We start from the raw sequence: 17,855 nt of genomic DNA, 5'->3' as shown, positions 1-17,855 counted from the left end.
TGCAATGAGCCGAGATCGCACCACTGCACTGCAGCCTAGGCAACAGAGCAAGACCCTGTCTCCAAAAAACAAAACAAAGAACAAAAACTCCTCATTTCGGAGAGAAACAACAGTCAAATGAATGATAGGAGTAAAGTTGTAAATTCAAAAGTAAGTTGGAACCAGAAGTGGGTAGGAGAAACTCCTTACTACCACCATCGATGGTGTGCTGGGAAGAGGATCTTAACTATTTTTACATAAATATTAAATGGAAAGGAGACCCAGAAATCTGAGGTGATGTGTGTGAACATAAGCCATCATTCCTGCTGCTATACACAATGGGGAGTCATGGGTTTTTAACAAGGGAGCAGAAGGTCTAGAGTGTCAAGAGCATAGAATTGAGAACAATTAGGAGACCACTGCAATACTAGTTCACACAGGTAATGATAAAGACTTCAACAAGGCAATGGCATTGGGAATGATGATGGAGGGAAGAATTCCAAACATCTCAGCTGTAGAATCAACAGGATTGGTAACCGATTGGCAAAAGGCATAGCTGGGATACATCCAAGGTTTCTAACATGAGCAATGGAGTAAACAAAAATGCAGTTGTTAAGAGTTTTACAGTAAAAGGATCAGGTTTTGCTGGGGAAATGGTGATTTTTAGTTGGGCATCCAGTGGAAATATCCAGAAGAAATCTGGAAATAAACATGAATGCAGTATTTTGGAATTAATCTGTAAACAGAATGCGCAAATAGAAGAGACAAGAGGAAGGTGAACATATAAAAACAATGGCCAGGAACACGTGAGAACTGGATAAAAGGAGAGAACCCAATGAGAAATCAGAAGTTGATACACATGTCAAAGAAGAAAAATAAGTCAAGAAGAACAGTCAGAACTGTCAAATACTGAGTAAGATGCTTGCTAAAAGAAGGTATTGGGTTTAACAAAATAATTCTTACTGGAAGGTGGAGATAGAAACCAAATTGTAGTCTAAATAAGGAGTGAATGACAGTGAGAAAAGGGTGACACTAAATTAAAGCTCTGCTGATGAAGACAATAGTAGGGCAGTAATCTGAGGGTGAGCCATTGTCCATAAAGGATTTTTATTCCCCACCATAGTCCTAACCTGACATTTGACATCTATCTAGTAAGGCACTCAATACCCACTGAATGCAATAATATTTTCATTCATAGACCAAGTCTCCTATAAAATGGTCTGGTGTTCTCCAAATAAAACAGCACAATACAGACTCATCGTTATGGGTGGGTAGAGGGATTGAAGGAAATAAAGATATTTCATATTCTATATTATGTTTTGGGTTAATTGGTAAGAATAATTACTTATTCCCCACCCCATCTCTGACTATACACACACCCAAATTATAGATTATAGAGGAGAAAGGAATTAAATGACCAGAACTGCATAGTCAAAAAAAAAAAAAACTCCAACAATCTTACTTTATTAAAAAATTAGGCATCAAGATGCTGCAATATGCCTTACTAACACATTTAATTGCTCTTAGGTTAGATATACAATACGGGAAACCTGGAAAAAATTTTAATGGTATAATAAATGCTTATAACCTAATATTAAGTGAAGAAAGCAGCTGCTATATTGCATATGATCTCAATTTCAGAAACAGGAAAAATATAAATACACACACCCACACACATAAAGTCGGAATAAATACTATAAGAAAATAAACTGCAGTCACAGTGGCTCACGCCTGTAGTCCCAGTTACTCAGGAGCCAGAGACAGGTGGATCATTTGAGTCCATGAGTTCAAGACCAGCCTGGGCAGCATAAGGAAATTCCGTCTCCACACACAAAAAAATAAAAATTAGTCAGGTGTGCTGGTGCATGCCTGTAGTCCCAGCTACTCAGGAGACTAAGGAGGGATATCAGTTGAGACCAGGAGTTGGGTGACTCAGTGAGCCGAGATGGTGCCACAGCACTCCAGCTTGGGCAATATAGAGCATGATTCGGTCGAAAGAAAGAAGAGAAAGAGAAAGAGAAAGAGAAAGAAAAGAAAAGAAAGGAAGGAAGGAAGGAAGGAAGGAAGGAAGGAAGGAAGGAAGGAAGAAGGAGGAGGGAGGGAGGGAGGGAAGGAAGGAAAGAAAGAAAGGAGAGAGAGAAAGAAAGAGAGAGAGAAAGAGAAGGAAGGAAGGAAGGAAGAAAGAGAGAGAAAGAAAGAAAGAAAAGAAGGAAAAAGAAAGAAAGAGGAACAAAGGAAAGAAAACACATCTTTCTTTTCTGAATCTTCCCAATTTTCTTCAGTTAAGAACTCTTTAAAGATCTCCATAAAGTCAGTCATGGGAATTTCTATCTAAGCACTTAACCAGCAATTTAAGCTCCTTCTCTTTGGTCTAGGTGGCTCTAAAATAACAACAAAGGCTACAATAATTGAAAGTCGCCAGACTTGAAATAGACTGCAGTCTTCTTCCTTCCCACCTTCTTAGAATCTTCTTTTTTTTTTTTTTGAGACGGAGTTTCGCTCTTGTTACCCAGGCTGGAGTGCAATGGCGCGATCTCGGCTCACCGCAACCTCCGCCTCCTGGGTTCAGGCCATTCTCCTGCCTCAGCCTCCCGAGTGGCTGGGATTACAGGCACACGCCGCAGAATCTTTTTCCTATTCATCTTCCTTACACTTCCCTGGGTTCTCTAACATCTGGATTCTAACGGTGAGTTGTGAGAAGCAACGCGGAAAATGGAATGGTGACTCCAGCTTGTTTAAAACCCCGCACATTGCACGGGAAAAGATAATTGGCTCAGGTCTCAGCTCTGCCATCTACCACCTGTGGAGCCTTGGATAAGTCAGTTCATATCTCTGGCGCTCTACGGTCTCGGTCTTGTCATCTTTTACATGGAATGTCATGAAATTCACAGTATATTGCAGGAACTGCCTCAGGTAAAGGCTTCTAGGATTCGGTAGGTCTCAATCGATCCCTCTGAGGAAGGCCGCACCCTAAACGCGCAGACTGTGACTCTGAGGGGGTGGGGTCGGGGAATCTGCATTTTCGTAGCTTCTCAGGTGATTCAGATGCTCAGTCAGGTTTGAGACACCAGGGCTCTTCCCAGCCCTCCTGTTCTCTGATCCACTTCTCTGCTTCCTCCTGGTCCTAACGATTCTCCAGTTCCCGCACAACAGAAGCGAAGGGAACGGGAGAGCAGGAACCGCCAGCCAGCGCAGAGCGCAGATCCAGCCGGGCGGTCGACCACCCGCTTCCCCAGGCGCCAGCCGGCGGGTTACATAACGGGTCTCGACGCGTGCTCTCGCGAGGTTTCCACCGCCCCCTCCTCGCTCCACGTCAGAAGGAATCGGGCGGAGCGGCCAACATGGCGGAACGCAGGAGACACAAGAAACGGATTCAGGTAGCAAAGCCGAGCTCTGGGGCAGGGGGCTTCAGCGCGCTGGAGAGTGGAAGGAGCGGGGAAAGCTCCCTAAAAGGGCCCGCGAAAGCAAGGGCGAGGTTGGGAGAGATTCCGCCGCGAGGTAGCTGGCTCTAGGCTGAGCTGCTGTGAGGGGCCTGAGGGGGGGCGGTGTTGGTGACGGCGGAGACTGAGACGGAGGTGGTGGTGGAGCAGCAGGGGAAGGAAGGAGGCGCCGCGCTCTGAATCCGGCTGCGGAGGCGCGGCTGCGGGCCCCGAGTTCCTGTGGTCGTGCCATCCCGGGCCCGAGCTGGGAGGTCAGCCTCCTCTGGGGCGCAGGCGCTGACCCTTCCCGAGGCACCTCCGCTCCCTTCACCCCATCTTCTGGCCTTAGCTATCTTGAAATTAAGGCCACGGTAATTGGGGTAGCAGGAGGCGGAGGACTGACCTAAAGCAGCTGGTTCTTTGTGCGCATAGACCACACGGGAGAATGATCTGGTCCGGTCAGCTGCCCCGGGGCCCAGGCGGCGATCTGCTCATCCAGATGTTCAGTTGCGTTGCCGATCTTTCCCTTCAATATTATAAACTTAATAGTCCATTTGAAGCTTGCCGGCTTTTTTCCAGGCGACATGGTGTAAACAACCACGACCTCGGTGCTGCAAGGAGCTGGTGGCTCCCTGAAACCTTTCGCATGCCAGTGTGTCATCCTCGTAACCTACATAACATCCCTCCCTCATTCCACATGCATGTCATTTGTAAATTTCTTCCTTGCGATTTTCCCCGCGTTCTTGTTCTTTCCCAAGAGGGTTAATTATGTAGAACATCTTGGACTCAGGATATTTATTAGTCGTCTCATCCGGTGATGTGCTGAGAAACCTTCATAAGGCCTCATAAATTGATCACATGTGGTAAATTGTTGCTATACTTACCATAAATTGTTATACTCATCATTGTCTTTCTGTTCCTTACCATTGCTTAGAATGATTTTTTCTGTCTTCCATTTTATCCCTTCATTTTTTTAAGTTTATCAATTTATTGGCCTACACTACAGGTGTTTTGAGCTATGCAAGTTAAAATTCTTCTGGAAAGTTTTTAAGTGCTATGAAAAAGACACACATGATCATCAAATTTGAAGTTTCGCAATTTGGCAGAAAGTAGTTCTGAACAGGGTACAGAAGGGAATTAGAAAGAGGCAGATTTCAAGTTCAGATAGATCAGACTAGGTCTTAAGATAAGTAGAAGTTTCTAATTATACTGTTCTTAATCTTTCAGGACTTAGTGTTACTCCTCTGACATGGGCATACAATATTTTATTAGATTGTATATTGAAATTGTCAGATTTGTACTTACTGAAACTCCTTAGGTTTGCACTTGACAGTACGATTTTATGCCCTTTAATACACATTGTTTTACAATTCCAGTTGCTCTTTAATATTGTTGTAAGGGTTATATAATTCACCTTTTGAATAGCTGCTCTTGTTTTAGTTGTGATCTTACGTTAAACAGAAGCAGTGGAGTGATATAGTGACAGTGGCAGAGAGCTAAAACTTGAGCCAGACTGCCTGTTTGTACCCTGCCTCCACCAATTATTGGCTCAGTAACTTTGAGCAAGTTAATTTTTACCTCAATTTCTGCATCTGTGAGAAGGGATATTTACCTCAAAAAAAAAGGAAAAAAATTCATAAGGTTGATGTGAAAATAATAGGTGAGTCAACTTATTTATTAGAAGTTATTAAAAGTGTTTGGCATGTAACCCCTCCCTTCTATTCTACTCCTTACCCAGGATCAAGGATTTAGGTTGGGTTGTTATTTTGGTTTTTGTTAGGCACTCTTTGATATGCAGAAGAAAGATTAACAGCTCTGTATTCAGTAAATAATCTATTAGGTTGGGAGTTAGGGAGTGTATAGTGATTTACTTTCTATTATTTGAAGATTGATTATTAAAAATCTACTTGGCATATTGCAAAATTAAATGACATTTATTTTCCTGTCCTTGAAATTTTCTGCATGGCTGTGTAAAATGTTTGTGGGAGATCTTAGAGTACTACTTGTCTGCAGCCTAACACAATTATGAAAATATACTAACCTAGAAAGTAACTCAGGTTTGTCGTTCCAGATAATCAGAAACTCTATAATACATCACTTGTGATAAAAAGATCAAATGTAATGAAAAGTTCAGAGTTTAATTTACAAAAATGATCCTGTTGTAGAATTCTTTAGGCAAAAGGTCTATAATACCAACTGAGTTTCGATCATTTGTTACTTGATGTTTTATGTTTAGAAAGATGTTTATGTTTAATAGATTCAGTGATCTTTAATTGTAGTGGGCACATTAGGGAGAAATGTTTGATACAAACAAATAAGTTCAGGGTTAAACAAAAGTAGCTAATTTATTTGCTTTTTCTGTGTAATTCAGTGTAATTTTAGATTCTCGTGTCCCATCAAAGTTTCAAGTAAGAGAACTATTGTCACATTTCTTTCCTGGACTCACATTACTGGTCACTGAAAACCAAAAGTGAGCTACATGTACTCATACAGTAACTACAAATAGGTTAACAGTGTGCTGCTGCGTACTAGAAGCTGATTTACAATCCTGGTATCAAGAAATTTTAGAGTTAAAAAGGATCTAGTAGGGTTTGTTTGGAACCCCTTTTCACAGATTCAGCCTTACATGAAAGCAGAGTGGTGATTCTGCAGCTTACTGATCTCACCCAACACCCTTGTTTTTCAGATAAACTGAGGTCCAGTGAGGTTTTTTGACTTAATCTAGGATCATCAATCAAGATAGTAAAGCCAGATTTAGACCAGGTCTTCTAATTCCCAATTGAATACTCTTTCCATCTCAAAATAGATAAAAAATAAGTTGCTCCGAAATACCTTAATCCTAATGTCTTTATATTGAATTGTACAACATAAAGACCTGATGTGACTTCTCCCTGCTAAAGAGAATCATCCCATTCAGTATTCTGCTTATATGTAAAATATCCAGTTGAGTTTTGAGACATTTAAATGGCTAATTCTTACAACTTTCATAACCCTCCATTAGTTATTTTTGTTGCACCATCTGTCTTCCTGGCGGGCAATAAAACCTTGACATATCATGGGCTTATGTGCTTAATTTCAGGAAAAGGAGGAAAAGAGAAAATTTAGGACGATATAGCCAGACTATACAGGTCTGAGGTCTCACTCAATATTCTGAAGAAAAGAGAAAGAACCTAGGAAGCCAGCCCTAAATCAGAAAACTCCCCCCAGTGGCTTAATGGAGGGCTTTGCAGTTTAGCAAACCCATTGCTAAGGAAAGTACAGAAGAGAGTTGGAGGTATTACAGAAGGGCACTGCTGTTGTCTAGATACTCTTGTCAAGCTTTATTTGTAGCACACTGTGTTACTAATGATTGAGGTCCCCTCCAGCTTTCAGATTTTACTGTTAACCTACTATGTGCATTTTCACAAATATTTTATACTGCTTGAACCAAGCCTTTTTCTTTTTTGCTCAGTTCATCGTTGACAGACCAACTAAGCTCATTTTAATTGGCTGTAGTAATTTTTAAAAGTTCCTCTGTATCATAAGTTCTGTAAGATTGAGGCCCATGGCATACTTACTCTTGATGTAGTATTTTTTTCTCAAAAAGGTTAAATGTTGGCTAAAATAACTTAGAAATGGCAACTTCTGTTTTATTATAGTATATGAGTGTTGATGTAGGCTACAGTAAAAATTGTATTTGTTAAATAATTTTATGAGTGTTCTAACCAAATTTCCAATTTAAACAATTTTGAATTGTAAGCCCAGTGCATTGGTATTGGGTGCAAAGAAAGGAAAAGCAGTCCAGCCTAAATTTAGTGGCTCTTAGCATCCTTATTTTAAGACAGTTGTGCTCATTCATTGAACTAAGAAGTTCTCTCCATTTGTTAGAAGATTGATGGGTTGGTTTCTCTTTATTAGTGGGTGCTGCTATTCCCAAAAGGCCTTTATTTTGTTAGAAGTCTTCTAGAAAAGTTATAAAAAATATTCTGTTCACATCAAAAGAGAACAAAGAGGGGAGGTACTGCAGTCCAATGTATAAACAGAAAGAAGAGGAGCAGTAAAAGTGAAAACTATGCACGTTGGATGTGATGGCTTGTTCTTATAATTCCAACTATCTGTTCATGTTCTCATGGTATTTTTTTTTTTTAAGTGACAAGGTCTCACTCTGGTGCCCAGGCTGCAATACAGTGATGGCATCATAGCTCACTACAGCCTCAAACACCTGGGCTCAAGTGATCCTCTGGCCTCAACCTCCCAACTAGCTGGGACCACAGGTGTGCACCACCTCATCTAGCTAATTTTTAAAAATTTTTTGTAGAGGTGGAGTCTTACTTTGTTACCCAGTCTGGTCTTTAACTCCTGGTCTCAGGTGATCCACCTTGGCCTCCCAAAGTGGTGGGGATTACAGGCATGAGCCAATGAACCCTGCCTCTCATGGTACTCTTCTATAGCAATCTATCTTTCTGGCTTCAAAGCCCAAGCAATAGCACAAATTACTTTGTTGCATGAAAGGGAGTCTACAATATGGTAACTTATTATAAGTTAATAAATTGCAATACTTTAAGAAAGTATCAGTAAACAAGTTAATCCTGTGTCTAGTTGAGAGAGATTATCCAGGTCCATGTTTTCTGGGTCTCTTCCTTTCATTGCCACTTGGTAGTGCCTTTACAAAGGAAAGGATGCAGTTTTGGAATAGTTTGGTGACCTTGAAATTAATTGTTAAAATGAGATTTTTAAATTTTGTGCATACATACCATATCAGATTCTCTATTGCATAATATATATAACTTCCCAATTTTTTATGTATCCTAATATTTAATAAGGGTTTACGTGTAATCTCTCTGTCAGCAGTCAGTAGATTAGTACATTTATGTCTGTGTTCAGGAATGTTATAATTGAGTAATAGTATCTGTATATATGTATCATGCCCAAATTTGATATGGTCATTCTCTACAAGCACCTTCCTCCCAAATTTCCTTTCTGCTGATAAAGTTAGAAATCTGACATCTTTACCTAGCCATTCCATTCATACTTTATCATTGAGTTATATCTGTTCTACATTTGAAAGGTTTCAAATATCTAAATTTTTTTCCCATTTATAGTCCAGTATCACACCACAACTTACTTGAATATTACAGCAGTCTTCCATCCATTTCTGCCTTATGCATTTTTTCCAATTCATCCTACACACAGCCACCAAAATCTTGTCTAAATTATTTTTCTAATTATGTCCTATTCAAAAACTGCTAGTGGTTTTTCTGCTGCTTACAGGATAAATAGAAATTTCCCAGCCTACCTTGATGGCTCTTTAGTCTTCTTTTACACACTTAACCTCCGGGTAGTTCCTAACTTGCTTCTATACTGAAGCCAAATTTTGTGTCATTCTCAGCCACAGTATTTATGGCTTTTCAATCAATTTACCCAAAACTTGTTCATCTTTCAAAATTCAGCTTCCTCTTCCAATGTTCCCATCCACATTGATAATCTCACCTCAATTTCATGTGCTTTCACCTTGTTGTCCAGGCTAGAGTGCAGTGTTGTGATCTCGGTTTACTGCAGCCTCAACCTCCCAGGGCTCGGGTGGTCCTCTTGCCTCAGTCTCCTGAGCAGCTGGAACTACAGATGTACACCACCACGCCCAGCTAATTTTTCTCTTTCTTTCTTTCTTTCTTTCTTTCTTTCTTTCTTTCTTTCTTTTCTTTCTTTTCTTTCTTTTCTTTCTTTTCTTTCTTTTCTTTCTTTTCTTTCTTTTCTTTCTTTTCTTTCTTTTCTTTCTTTTCTTTCTTTTCTTTCTTTTCTTTCTTTTCTTTCTTTTCTTTCTTTTCTTTCTTTCTTTCTTTCTTTCTTTCTTTCTTTCTTTCTTTCTTTCTTTCTTTCTTTCTTTCTTTCTTTCTTTCTTTCTTTCTTTCTTTCTTTCTTTCTTTCTTTCTTTCTTTCTTTCTTTCTTTCTTTCTTTCTTTCTTTCTTTCTTTCTTCTTTTTTTTTCTTTCTTTTTCTTTCTTCGAGAAGGAATCTTACCATGTTGCCCAGGCTGGTCTTGAACTCCTGGGCTGAAACAGTCTGCCTGCCTCAGCCTCCCAAAATACTAGGATTACAGGCATGAGCCACTCAACCTGTCCTACTTTGCGTATTTCAAGAATATTTTTTCTGCCCCTCTTATTGGGAAATTATTACTGCTTTTAATAGTTACATAACAGAGTATACATATCATGCCTTACAAATCTTCGCTGTTAACTGTAGCACTCAAAGGTGATAGGGTAAGCACTCTGTAAGTCTGAATGAACAGGTCGTGTTTATTCTGACTTCTCCCCCACAATTTTTAATCAAGCGCCTCCCAGTAACAAGTTATCAGTTAATTAGGTAAACTTTAAATTGACAACAGATTTATCAGATGAGGAAAAAACTGAGCATGTATGATGTGATTATATAATAGAATTGGTTTCTGTAAACCATTTATAGTATTATTTTCAACTTTTATAGTATTTTTCAGATGTATGGATACATATAATATTATTTACTGATTGAGGCTCTGAGAAGTGTAGTGTATTTTACAAACATAATTAAATACTATTATTTAATATACCTGATACCAACATATATTAATATATTTTAGCATGGTTGCAAAAATTTTAATAAGGAATTTTTGCCTTTTATTATGTCTAAGTATATTTTTTAGTCAGGCCTCAAATAAATCATTATGAATCTTGTAACTGTTCCTGAAGTTGGAGTGTTAAATTTTGAATTTGCCGTTTTTTAAGATTCTACTTTTTGGCCAGATATGGTGGCTCACATCTGTAATCCCAGCACTTTGGGAGGCCAAGGCTGGTAGATTACCTGAGGTCAGGAGTTTGAGACCAGCCTGGCCAACATGGTGAAACCCTGTCTCTACAAAAAATTAGCCAGGCATGGTGGCGGGCGCCTGTAATCCCAGCTATTTGAGAGGCTAAGGCAGGAGAATCACTTGAACCTGGGAGGTGAAGGTTGCAGTGAGTTGAAATTGCACCATTGCACTCCAGCCTGCACAACAGAGCAAGATTCCATCTCAAAAAAAAGATTCTACTTTTTGTGATACATATTTTTATATATGAAAGTTTTAATTTCATAAATACTTGGTTTTTATAGTAGTCTTTTGGGTTGTGTGGTTTGGGCTTTTAATTTTTACTGCCACAAATAGCCCACAGCTGGTAGTTGCAGAATGTAGGATACACTGTATGATCTCGCGCTGGTGATTGGGCTACTGGAAGTAGAAGACTTGGGAAATACAAAGGAAAAAATGAACGATGTAGCTGCCAGGAGACTCAACCAAAACACAAACTATCACTTCATCTAACAAATTACTCCTTTTCAGGATAAAGTTAAAGCTGAAACCTAGGTTTGTTGGTTCTTTATTTTCTTCAAACATAACTGAATTCAGGCTTATCTGAACTTTGGGAAAATCTGACATAAAAATAGATAAATTAGGTAGATTTTTTTTTTTTCTATTTTGCTTTTTTAGAATTTTTTTACTTGAAACAACTGTCTTTAGCATTAATTCTTAGCATCTTAGATTCTTGGCAGATAATTTTGTACTATTACTTGGCATTTTGTTCTTAAAGAAACAGACCTTCCTAAAATCATTCACATTTTTACTTGTCGCTGGAAATATTGAATGTTCTGTGTATTGTGCTTCAGCATGTCATTAAAGACAGTAATTAAGTTCAGTCCATTTGTTCAGTAGCTTACAGCAATAAGACAACTTTTGAAAGTTTATACATAAGATGAATACAAACAGACTGCCTTCATTTTCTTCAGTACGTGGGTAGGGAAAATAAGTACACAGGAGAAGTCGTCAAATTAAAGGAGTTCTGAATGAAAGGGAATAAAGGGAAGATGGGGAATGAGAAACAATGAAGAAAGTAATAGAAAATTTGAGAAAAAGTATAGAAGAAAGAAAGCCGAGAAAGATTAAAACAGCTTTTCCAAAACGACTCTGTCAGCACACTTCTGTTAATCACCTCTTCAAATGAGATAGTAACATCTCTTTCTGCATTTTTTATTTTTGCCTCACCCTTACTGGAGAAGAGAAGATGAGAAAGTCCCAGGAGTGTCTGGTATCTGCAACCACAAGAGGAAAGGAGAGAAAGTACAGATTGTCAGTGTCTCAGTAGCTCTTATGGCTATTACATTGAGGCAAATATCATTGATTAATTTGAGAACTCCTCCTGTGATCTACTATCCATTGTTCAGGATACATACCTTTGGCTGTTATTTTAACATTTATTTTTGACACTTCTTTCTACTTACATGTGGTTACTCACTATTGGCAACATCTTATCTTTTTAATTACTGGTTTGTGGCTTATAAAAAGAGACTATAGGCTAGCCGAGGCGGCTCATGCCCATAATCCCAGCACTTTGGGAGGCCAAAGCAGACAGTGAACAGAGATTGCACCATTGCCCTCTAGCCTGAGTGACAGAGCAAGACTCCATCTCAAAAAAAAAAAAAAGAACTGGTACAAAAGTAGTTTATAGTAGAAGAAACAACTCAAACTCAAATGGCTCATAGTTGAAGCCAAGAAACAGATAGGCTTTGCCTCTACCAACTAATAAGCATAGGTTTTTAAGTCTCCATTTATCTTTTGAATACATTACCAGGTCTACTTCAGAGAAAGCTTGAAAGTAAGGCCTGTACTCCACTTAAAAAGATTCATAAAATAGATTTATAAATTATTCTTCAGTGCATGAATTTCTAAAGTCAATGATTATACTAAATTAATATTCATATGTTGCAGGAAGTTGGTGAACCATCTAAAGAAGAGAAGGCTGTAGCCAAGTATCTTCGATTCAACTGTCCAACAAAATCCACCAATATGATGGGTCACCGGGTTGATTATTTTATTGGTAGGATTATATCAATAAAATCATATTAGTGTACATATCTTATAAAGTTAACCTACTTTTGGGATATGTAGAAGTTTTAAAAATGCTTTCCAAATGTGATTGTTCTGGTGATGGGCATATGGCGGTTGATTATTCTGTTCTTTCCTATTGTGATTGAAAATGTCTATAATAAGAAGATAAAGTATTTTCTAATAACAATTGTTGGAAACTTTTTAAAATAGGATTTATTTTCAGTGTTTTAAAATACTACCTTTTGTTCAGCTAGTACACATACATGGAACTAAGAGCTTTGGCTTCCTTTTTCCAAACAATGTCATTATAAGCTGATGTCATTTATATTATAGCACCGGAGCTTATAAATAGAGGTTGAGTTTGCCTTTCTCATCAATTAAAAGTGAATTGCAGCTGGGTGCTGTGGCTCACACCTACAGTCTCAACACTTTGGGAAGCAAAGGCAGGAAGATTGCTTGAGGTGAGGAGTTCAAGACCAGTCTGTGCAACACAGAGAGACCACCCATCTCTACATAAATTGAGATGAATATGTTGGCATGTGTCTCTGAAGTGAGATGATGGCTTGAGCCCAGGCTTTAGAGGCTGTAGTTAGCTATGATCCCACCACTGTACTCTCCAGCCTGGGTGACAGAGCAAGAACCTGTCTCTTCGAAAAAACTAAACTAAACTAAATTGCCAGTAAAGAAGAAAATTCCTTTATCTTGTCTTCCTTTAGTGTTATTGATTTTGACATTCATTACACGTTTTAAAAAATAGATATGCTAATTTCTTCAGATATAACATATTTAGCTGTTTCTTTTGACAGCAGTAGATTGTTCACAGACCTTATTTCTCAGTTTATTAGAGTAAAACTTGATGAGAAGTTTTATTACTTGCAGGGAGGGGCAAACATTTTGGTTTTTTATCTACATATGCTTGTAATTAATAAGAGTGATAGTTACATACAGATATTTAAAATTTTTGAATATTTTTCTATCAATTCATCTTGCTTTACTTGGTATATCTGAATGCCATTATTTCCCAACATGACTTTTAAAAGTTACTTAAGATGTTTCACAAATTGAAGTTTTGGAGAACTATTAATCATGATCATGTTAGATTTAATTTTCTGTTGAGTTTGGTTTTCTTTTTTGTTGCCAGAATGTTGAAATTTCAGTTTATAAAATTAAATTCCCGTGTATACTAAATTTAAAATAATTGATTTCTTCTTTAGCTTCAAAAGCAGTGGATTGTCTTTTGGATTCAAAGTGGGCAAAGGCCAAGAAAGGAGAGGAAGCTTTATTTACAACCAGGGAGTCCGTGGTTGACTACTGCAACAGGTAGGTACTGTTTATTTCTTAGAGAGGAAAAACATAATAATTGTAAATTTTCTCCATAGTCCTAAAACTCCTTACGTCATTAAATGTAGTGATACTACAACATAACCCAAATATAGTTTTCACATGTAACCTGTATTTCTTTGGTACCTCTGGAAATGTGTTTGGTATTAGACTATTACACTTTTAACTGTATATAATTTTTATTTATGTTCCATTACTTTTATATTTGTCAGGCCTACTGAAGGGTTAGCAATAAAAATTATATACCAGTGCCTACAGTAGAAAAGAAAGTTCTTTCTTTGTAGAGCAAATTGGTTGGGTAGTGTTTTTTTCAAAACTTTTGCAGGGATTCCTATTAGCTGTGTTACTGCTGTTTTTTTAGTGCCTACACTCTGAGCCATAAGCCACATACCCTTTCCTATTTAGTTTAGTGTTTGCTAATGTATTTCTTCTAAAATCAAGGCAGCTACAATATCTACCTTGTCTTTTTCTGAGAATTTCAAGATGAAATACAGCTAATTAAGTAATATACATATTTTTTCATAATAGATACTTTTTCTGTTTTGAAAAAACTTTTGATAGTGAGTGGTTTACCTAAAAGACAAAATCATCTTCCTTTTGGAAAGAAGTATGCTGGTTTTTCTTTCCTTTTTCTTTTTTTTCTTGGCTTTCTTAATATTAAGCATTTTCTTAATATATGTTAACTAAATTTTGTTTTCATAATACTAAAGCTTATCTCTGAGGATTTTTAGATTATTTTATGTGTAATAATATTTTATCTAATGGCACTTAAAGTATCAGCTACCTAAGAACCCTCTTAAAAACCAGTATTTCGGCCGGGCGCAGTGGCTCACGCCTGTAATCCCAGCACTTTGGGAGGCCGAGGAGGGTGGATCGCGAGGTCAACAGATCGAGACCATCCTGGTCAACATGGTGAAACCCCGTCTCTACTAAAAATACAAAAAATTAGCTGGGCATGGTGGCGCGTGCCTGTAATCCCAGCTACTCAGGAGGCTGAGGCAGGAGAATTGCCTGAACCCAGGAGGCGGAGGTTGTGGTGAGCCAAGATTGCGCCATTGCACTCCAACCTGGGTAACAAGAGCAAAACTCCATCTCAAAAAAAAAAAGCAGTATTTCACAACCTGGTTTCTTAAGCTGTCAAGTTAAAGAATTATTAAACATTTCTTTAAATTTTTAGTTGCCAAAGACTAGAAGTTACTGACAGACCTTTTAGAAAAAATAGGTTTTATTATTGGGGCAAGGACAAGCTAACACTGATGCAATTGATATTTACTTCTCTTTTATAGCAATTTATCTAGTTAGAATTAGCTCCAGGGAGCATATATCCAGGGCAACTTGTATTTGTGCTTCTGGAGAAAAAATAAAAAGCTAATAGAATTAGCTCCAAAGTACAAACTTCCAGGCTGGGCACAGTGGCTCATGCCTATAATCCTAGCACTTTGAGAGAGGCCAAGGTGGGCAGATCAGTTGAGGCCAGGAGTTCAAGACCAGCCTGGCCAACATAGCGAAACACATCTCTACTAAAAATATAAAAATTAGTCAGGCATGGTGGCATGTGCCTGTAATTCCAGCTACTTGGGAGGCTGAGGCATGAGAAGAGCTTCAACCCTGGAGGCAGAGGTTGCAATGAGCCAAGATGCACCACTGCACTCCAGCCTGGGTGATGAAGCAAGACTCTGCCTTAAAAACAAAACTAATTGAGAGGCCGAGGCAGGTGGATCATGAAGTCAGGAGTTCAAGACCAGTCTGGCCAACATAGTGAAACTCCATCTCTACTAAAAATACAAACATTAGCTAGGCATGGTGGCACGTTCCTATAATCCCAGCTACTTGGGAGAATGAGGGAAGACAATTGCTTGAACCAGGACTCGGGATGTGGAGGTTTTAGTGAGCCAAGATCTCGCCACTGCACTCCAGCCTAGGCTACAGAGCAAGACTGTCTCTTAAAGAAAAAAAACAAAAAAAAACTTCCTTACCTGCCACAAAACAGATATATTTTTTACATGTGGTGTAAAAATTAAGAGATGCTGCAAATGCAGAAACTGGGCATAGAATACTTAAGTACTTTGTCTAAGACTACACAGCTAGTAAGTGGCAGATCTAGGAGGATTCTAAAGCTAGCAGCCTGTCTCCATAATCTGTGTTCTCAAATACTGCTCTATACTGTCTCCTCCATCAAAATGTTAATGCATTTAATGGAGCTATTTTTTGGGATATTAAATCTGTGAACCCAAACTTCTGAGGAGAGCAGCCAGTATGAATCCACATTTCTTGACTTTTGAGGAGCCTTGGTACCTTTTCAAATAGAAAAACTCAAAAGACCTGAGTACAGAGAGGGTCCAAAGACACACTCAGTTTTCATTGTAGGTGCTCTTCCCATCGATGTCAGATTGTTTGAGTCCTTTCTGCACTAAAATAAATGAGAGTAGCATAACTTTAAGGTCTTCAGAGCCACTTCCAGTACAACCATAGAATCTTGTTGGCCAGTCTTCATGAGTTCCTGCCCAGTAGCAGACAAAATCACAAAGGGATCCTTGTCCAGTTTCTTTTTTTGGCATCCTCTAATACTGTCAGTCAGTTTGTTTCTGAAGCAGCTAAGTGGCATGAGGCAGTCTGAAGAAAAGCAAAATAACAAAATGCAGGATGATAACACAGTCTTTTCTAATGTGATCTGTACCTTTTTATGACCTGTATCATGAATGAACTCATACATACTAGGTTAAGTCTCCACAAGGCTTTATATCACTGACCCCCCAGTCCAGTTCCGTCGTCCTCAGTCTTGTGCACATGCCACACTCATTTTCTCTTCTGGTCTTTTTTTCTATCATAACTTGCTACTTTCCCTAAATGGTTCTCTTCCCTCTGTCCCACCTGCCTCTCAATATCACAAATCCCTCAAGTCCTTCCTGTACCATGTACTATTCCCCAGGCCCTCCAGCCTTCATCAGCCTTTGAGTTTATCAAGTTAGTATCTCCCAGTTTGGTCCTTAATTATTTTAGAATTGCTGCATATGTGTTAGTTTTTAAAAAATCTTTTGCCAGCTAAATCTGAAAACAATTGTAAGGCTGTTTTATAGTTTATTGTAACTCCATAACAGTTACCACAGTGTGAGCACTTCATAAAAACTCACCTTTGCCACATTGGCGAAAGTCCCCAACATGTCTGGGATTTAATACATGTTTGTTAAATCTGAAAAATGATGGAGGTGAGGGAAAAAAATGCAGAAGCAATTTTTAAAACTTTTTACAAGGTTTTAAAACCACTTATTCAACATATGCCAGGCTCCAGGAATACAACAGTGACTGTCACTTGGTCTCTACATCAAAACACATATTCTGATCTTTTATGGAAGATTCATAACTAATTGCAATGCAGTGTGTTCTATAAGGAAGAGAGAGGTGGTGAAACTAAGATTGACTCCACACAGAAAAATGTTGTAGGTACATTTTGAAACCTAAATAAGTGATTACCCAAAAAACAAGAGAAGAAAGGAAATTCATTCCAAGCGAAGGGCATAGAACACACGGACAAAGGAAAGTATGAGTAGTTCTGTGAAAATGTCAGACATCTTTATGTTAGTAATGTGTTCGATATCATGTGTTTAAAGCCAGGCAAATGGAAGCTCTGATATTATACAAATTTTAAATAATGTCAGTCTCATCTTTCTACCTAACTGTGAAATTATTTTCAACACCAATTTGATTGAAAGTAATAGTCTACTTTTCTTTCATGAGGTTGGGCAGCTGTGTAGGAAAGTTGACAGAAGCAGATGATTCTGCTGGTTCTATTCCTTTCTTTGTATCTGCTCATCAGGGAAAAGGCTTTTTTTCTACTAAAGTTTCATGGTTTGTTTTAAAATTATTTCTTTATTAAGAATAATTTTTTCCATTAAAGTAAATTTGAGAAAATGGAAAATATTGCAAATGATTTAGGAGAAAATCCAAATTACTAATACTGTTGCTTCATAGGTAGCCACATTATCATGAGACTAGATACTTCAAGTGTCTGTACGTGTACACATGTACTCTTAATATATGGACATGTATATGTACTGCATTTTAAAACGCTGGGTTTTCAGTTAACATGATGAACAGGGTATATTTTTATTTTCATTTTGAGTGGTAATGTTTCTGATAGAAAATCTGGAAATTACATAATGCACAAAGAAAATTAGAATGTTGTTTTCATTATAGCTTTTTTTGTAAAACATTCTGAAGAAGAGTAAAAACTATAAGATTGTACTTCA

The 17,855-nt window shown here is 38.1% G+C and overlaps 1 protein-coding gene across 1 annotated transcript in view; it reads left to right on the top strand.

Moving 5' to 3' along the window:
* Positions 1-3,294: 3,294 nt before the first annotated feature.
* SEC62 (SEC62 preprotein translocation factor) overlaps positions 3,295-17,855 on the top strand; it is a 45,584-nt gene continuing 31,023 nt past the window's right edge. Inside the window, exons 1-3 of the mRNA XM_078353863.1 lie at positions 3,295-3,356; positions 12,148-12,256; positions 13,482-13,587. Coding sequence (XP_078209989.1) covers positions 3,321-3,356; positions 12,148-12,256; positions 13,482-13,587 — 251 coding nt within the window. The 5' untranslated portion in view covers positions 3,295-3,320. The remainder of the gene's footprint in view (positions 3,357-12,147; positions 12,257-13,481; positions 13,588-17,855) is intronic.

The sequence above is a fragment of the Callithrix jacchus genome, chromosome 17 (genome assembly GCF_049354715.1).
Source record: "Callithrix jacchus isolate 240 chromosome 17, calJac240_pri, whole genome shotgun sequence".
Lineage (NCBI taxonomy): Eukaryota > Metazoa > Chordata > Mammalia > Primates > Cebidae > Callithrix > Callithrix jacchus.
The sequence above is the reverse complement of the archived record's forward strand: the minus strand, read 5'-3'. Positions and strand labels throughout refer to the sequence as shown.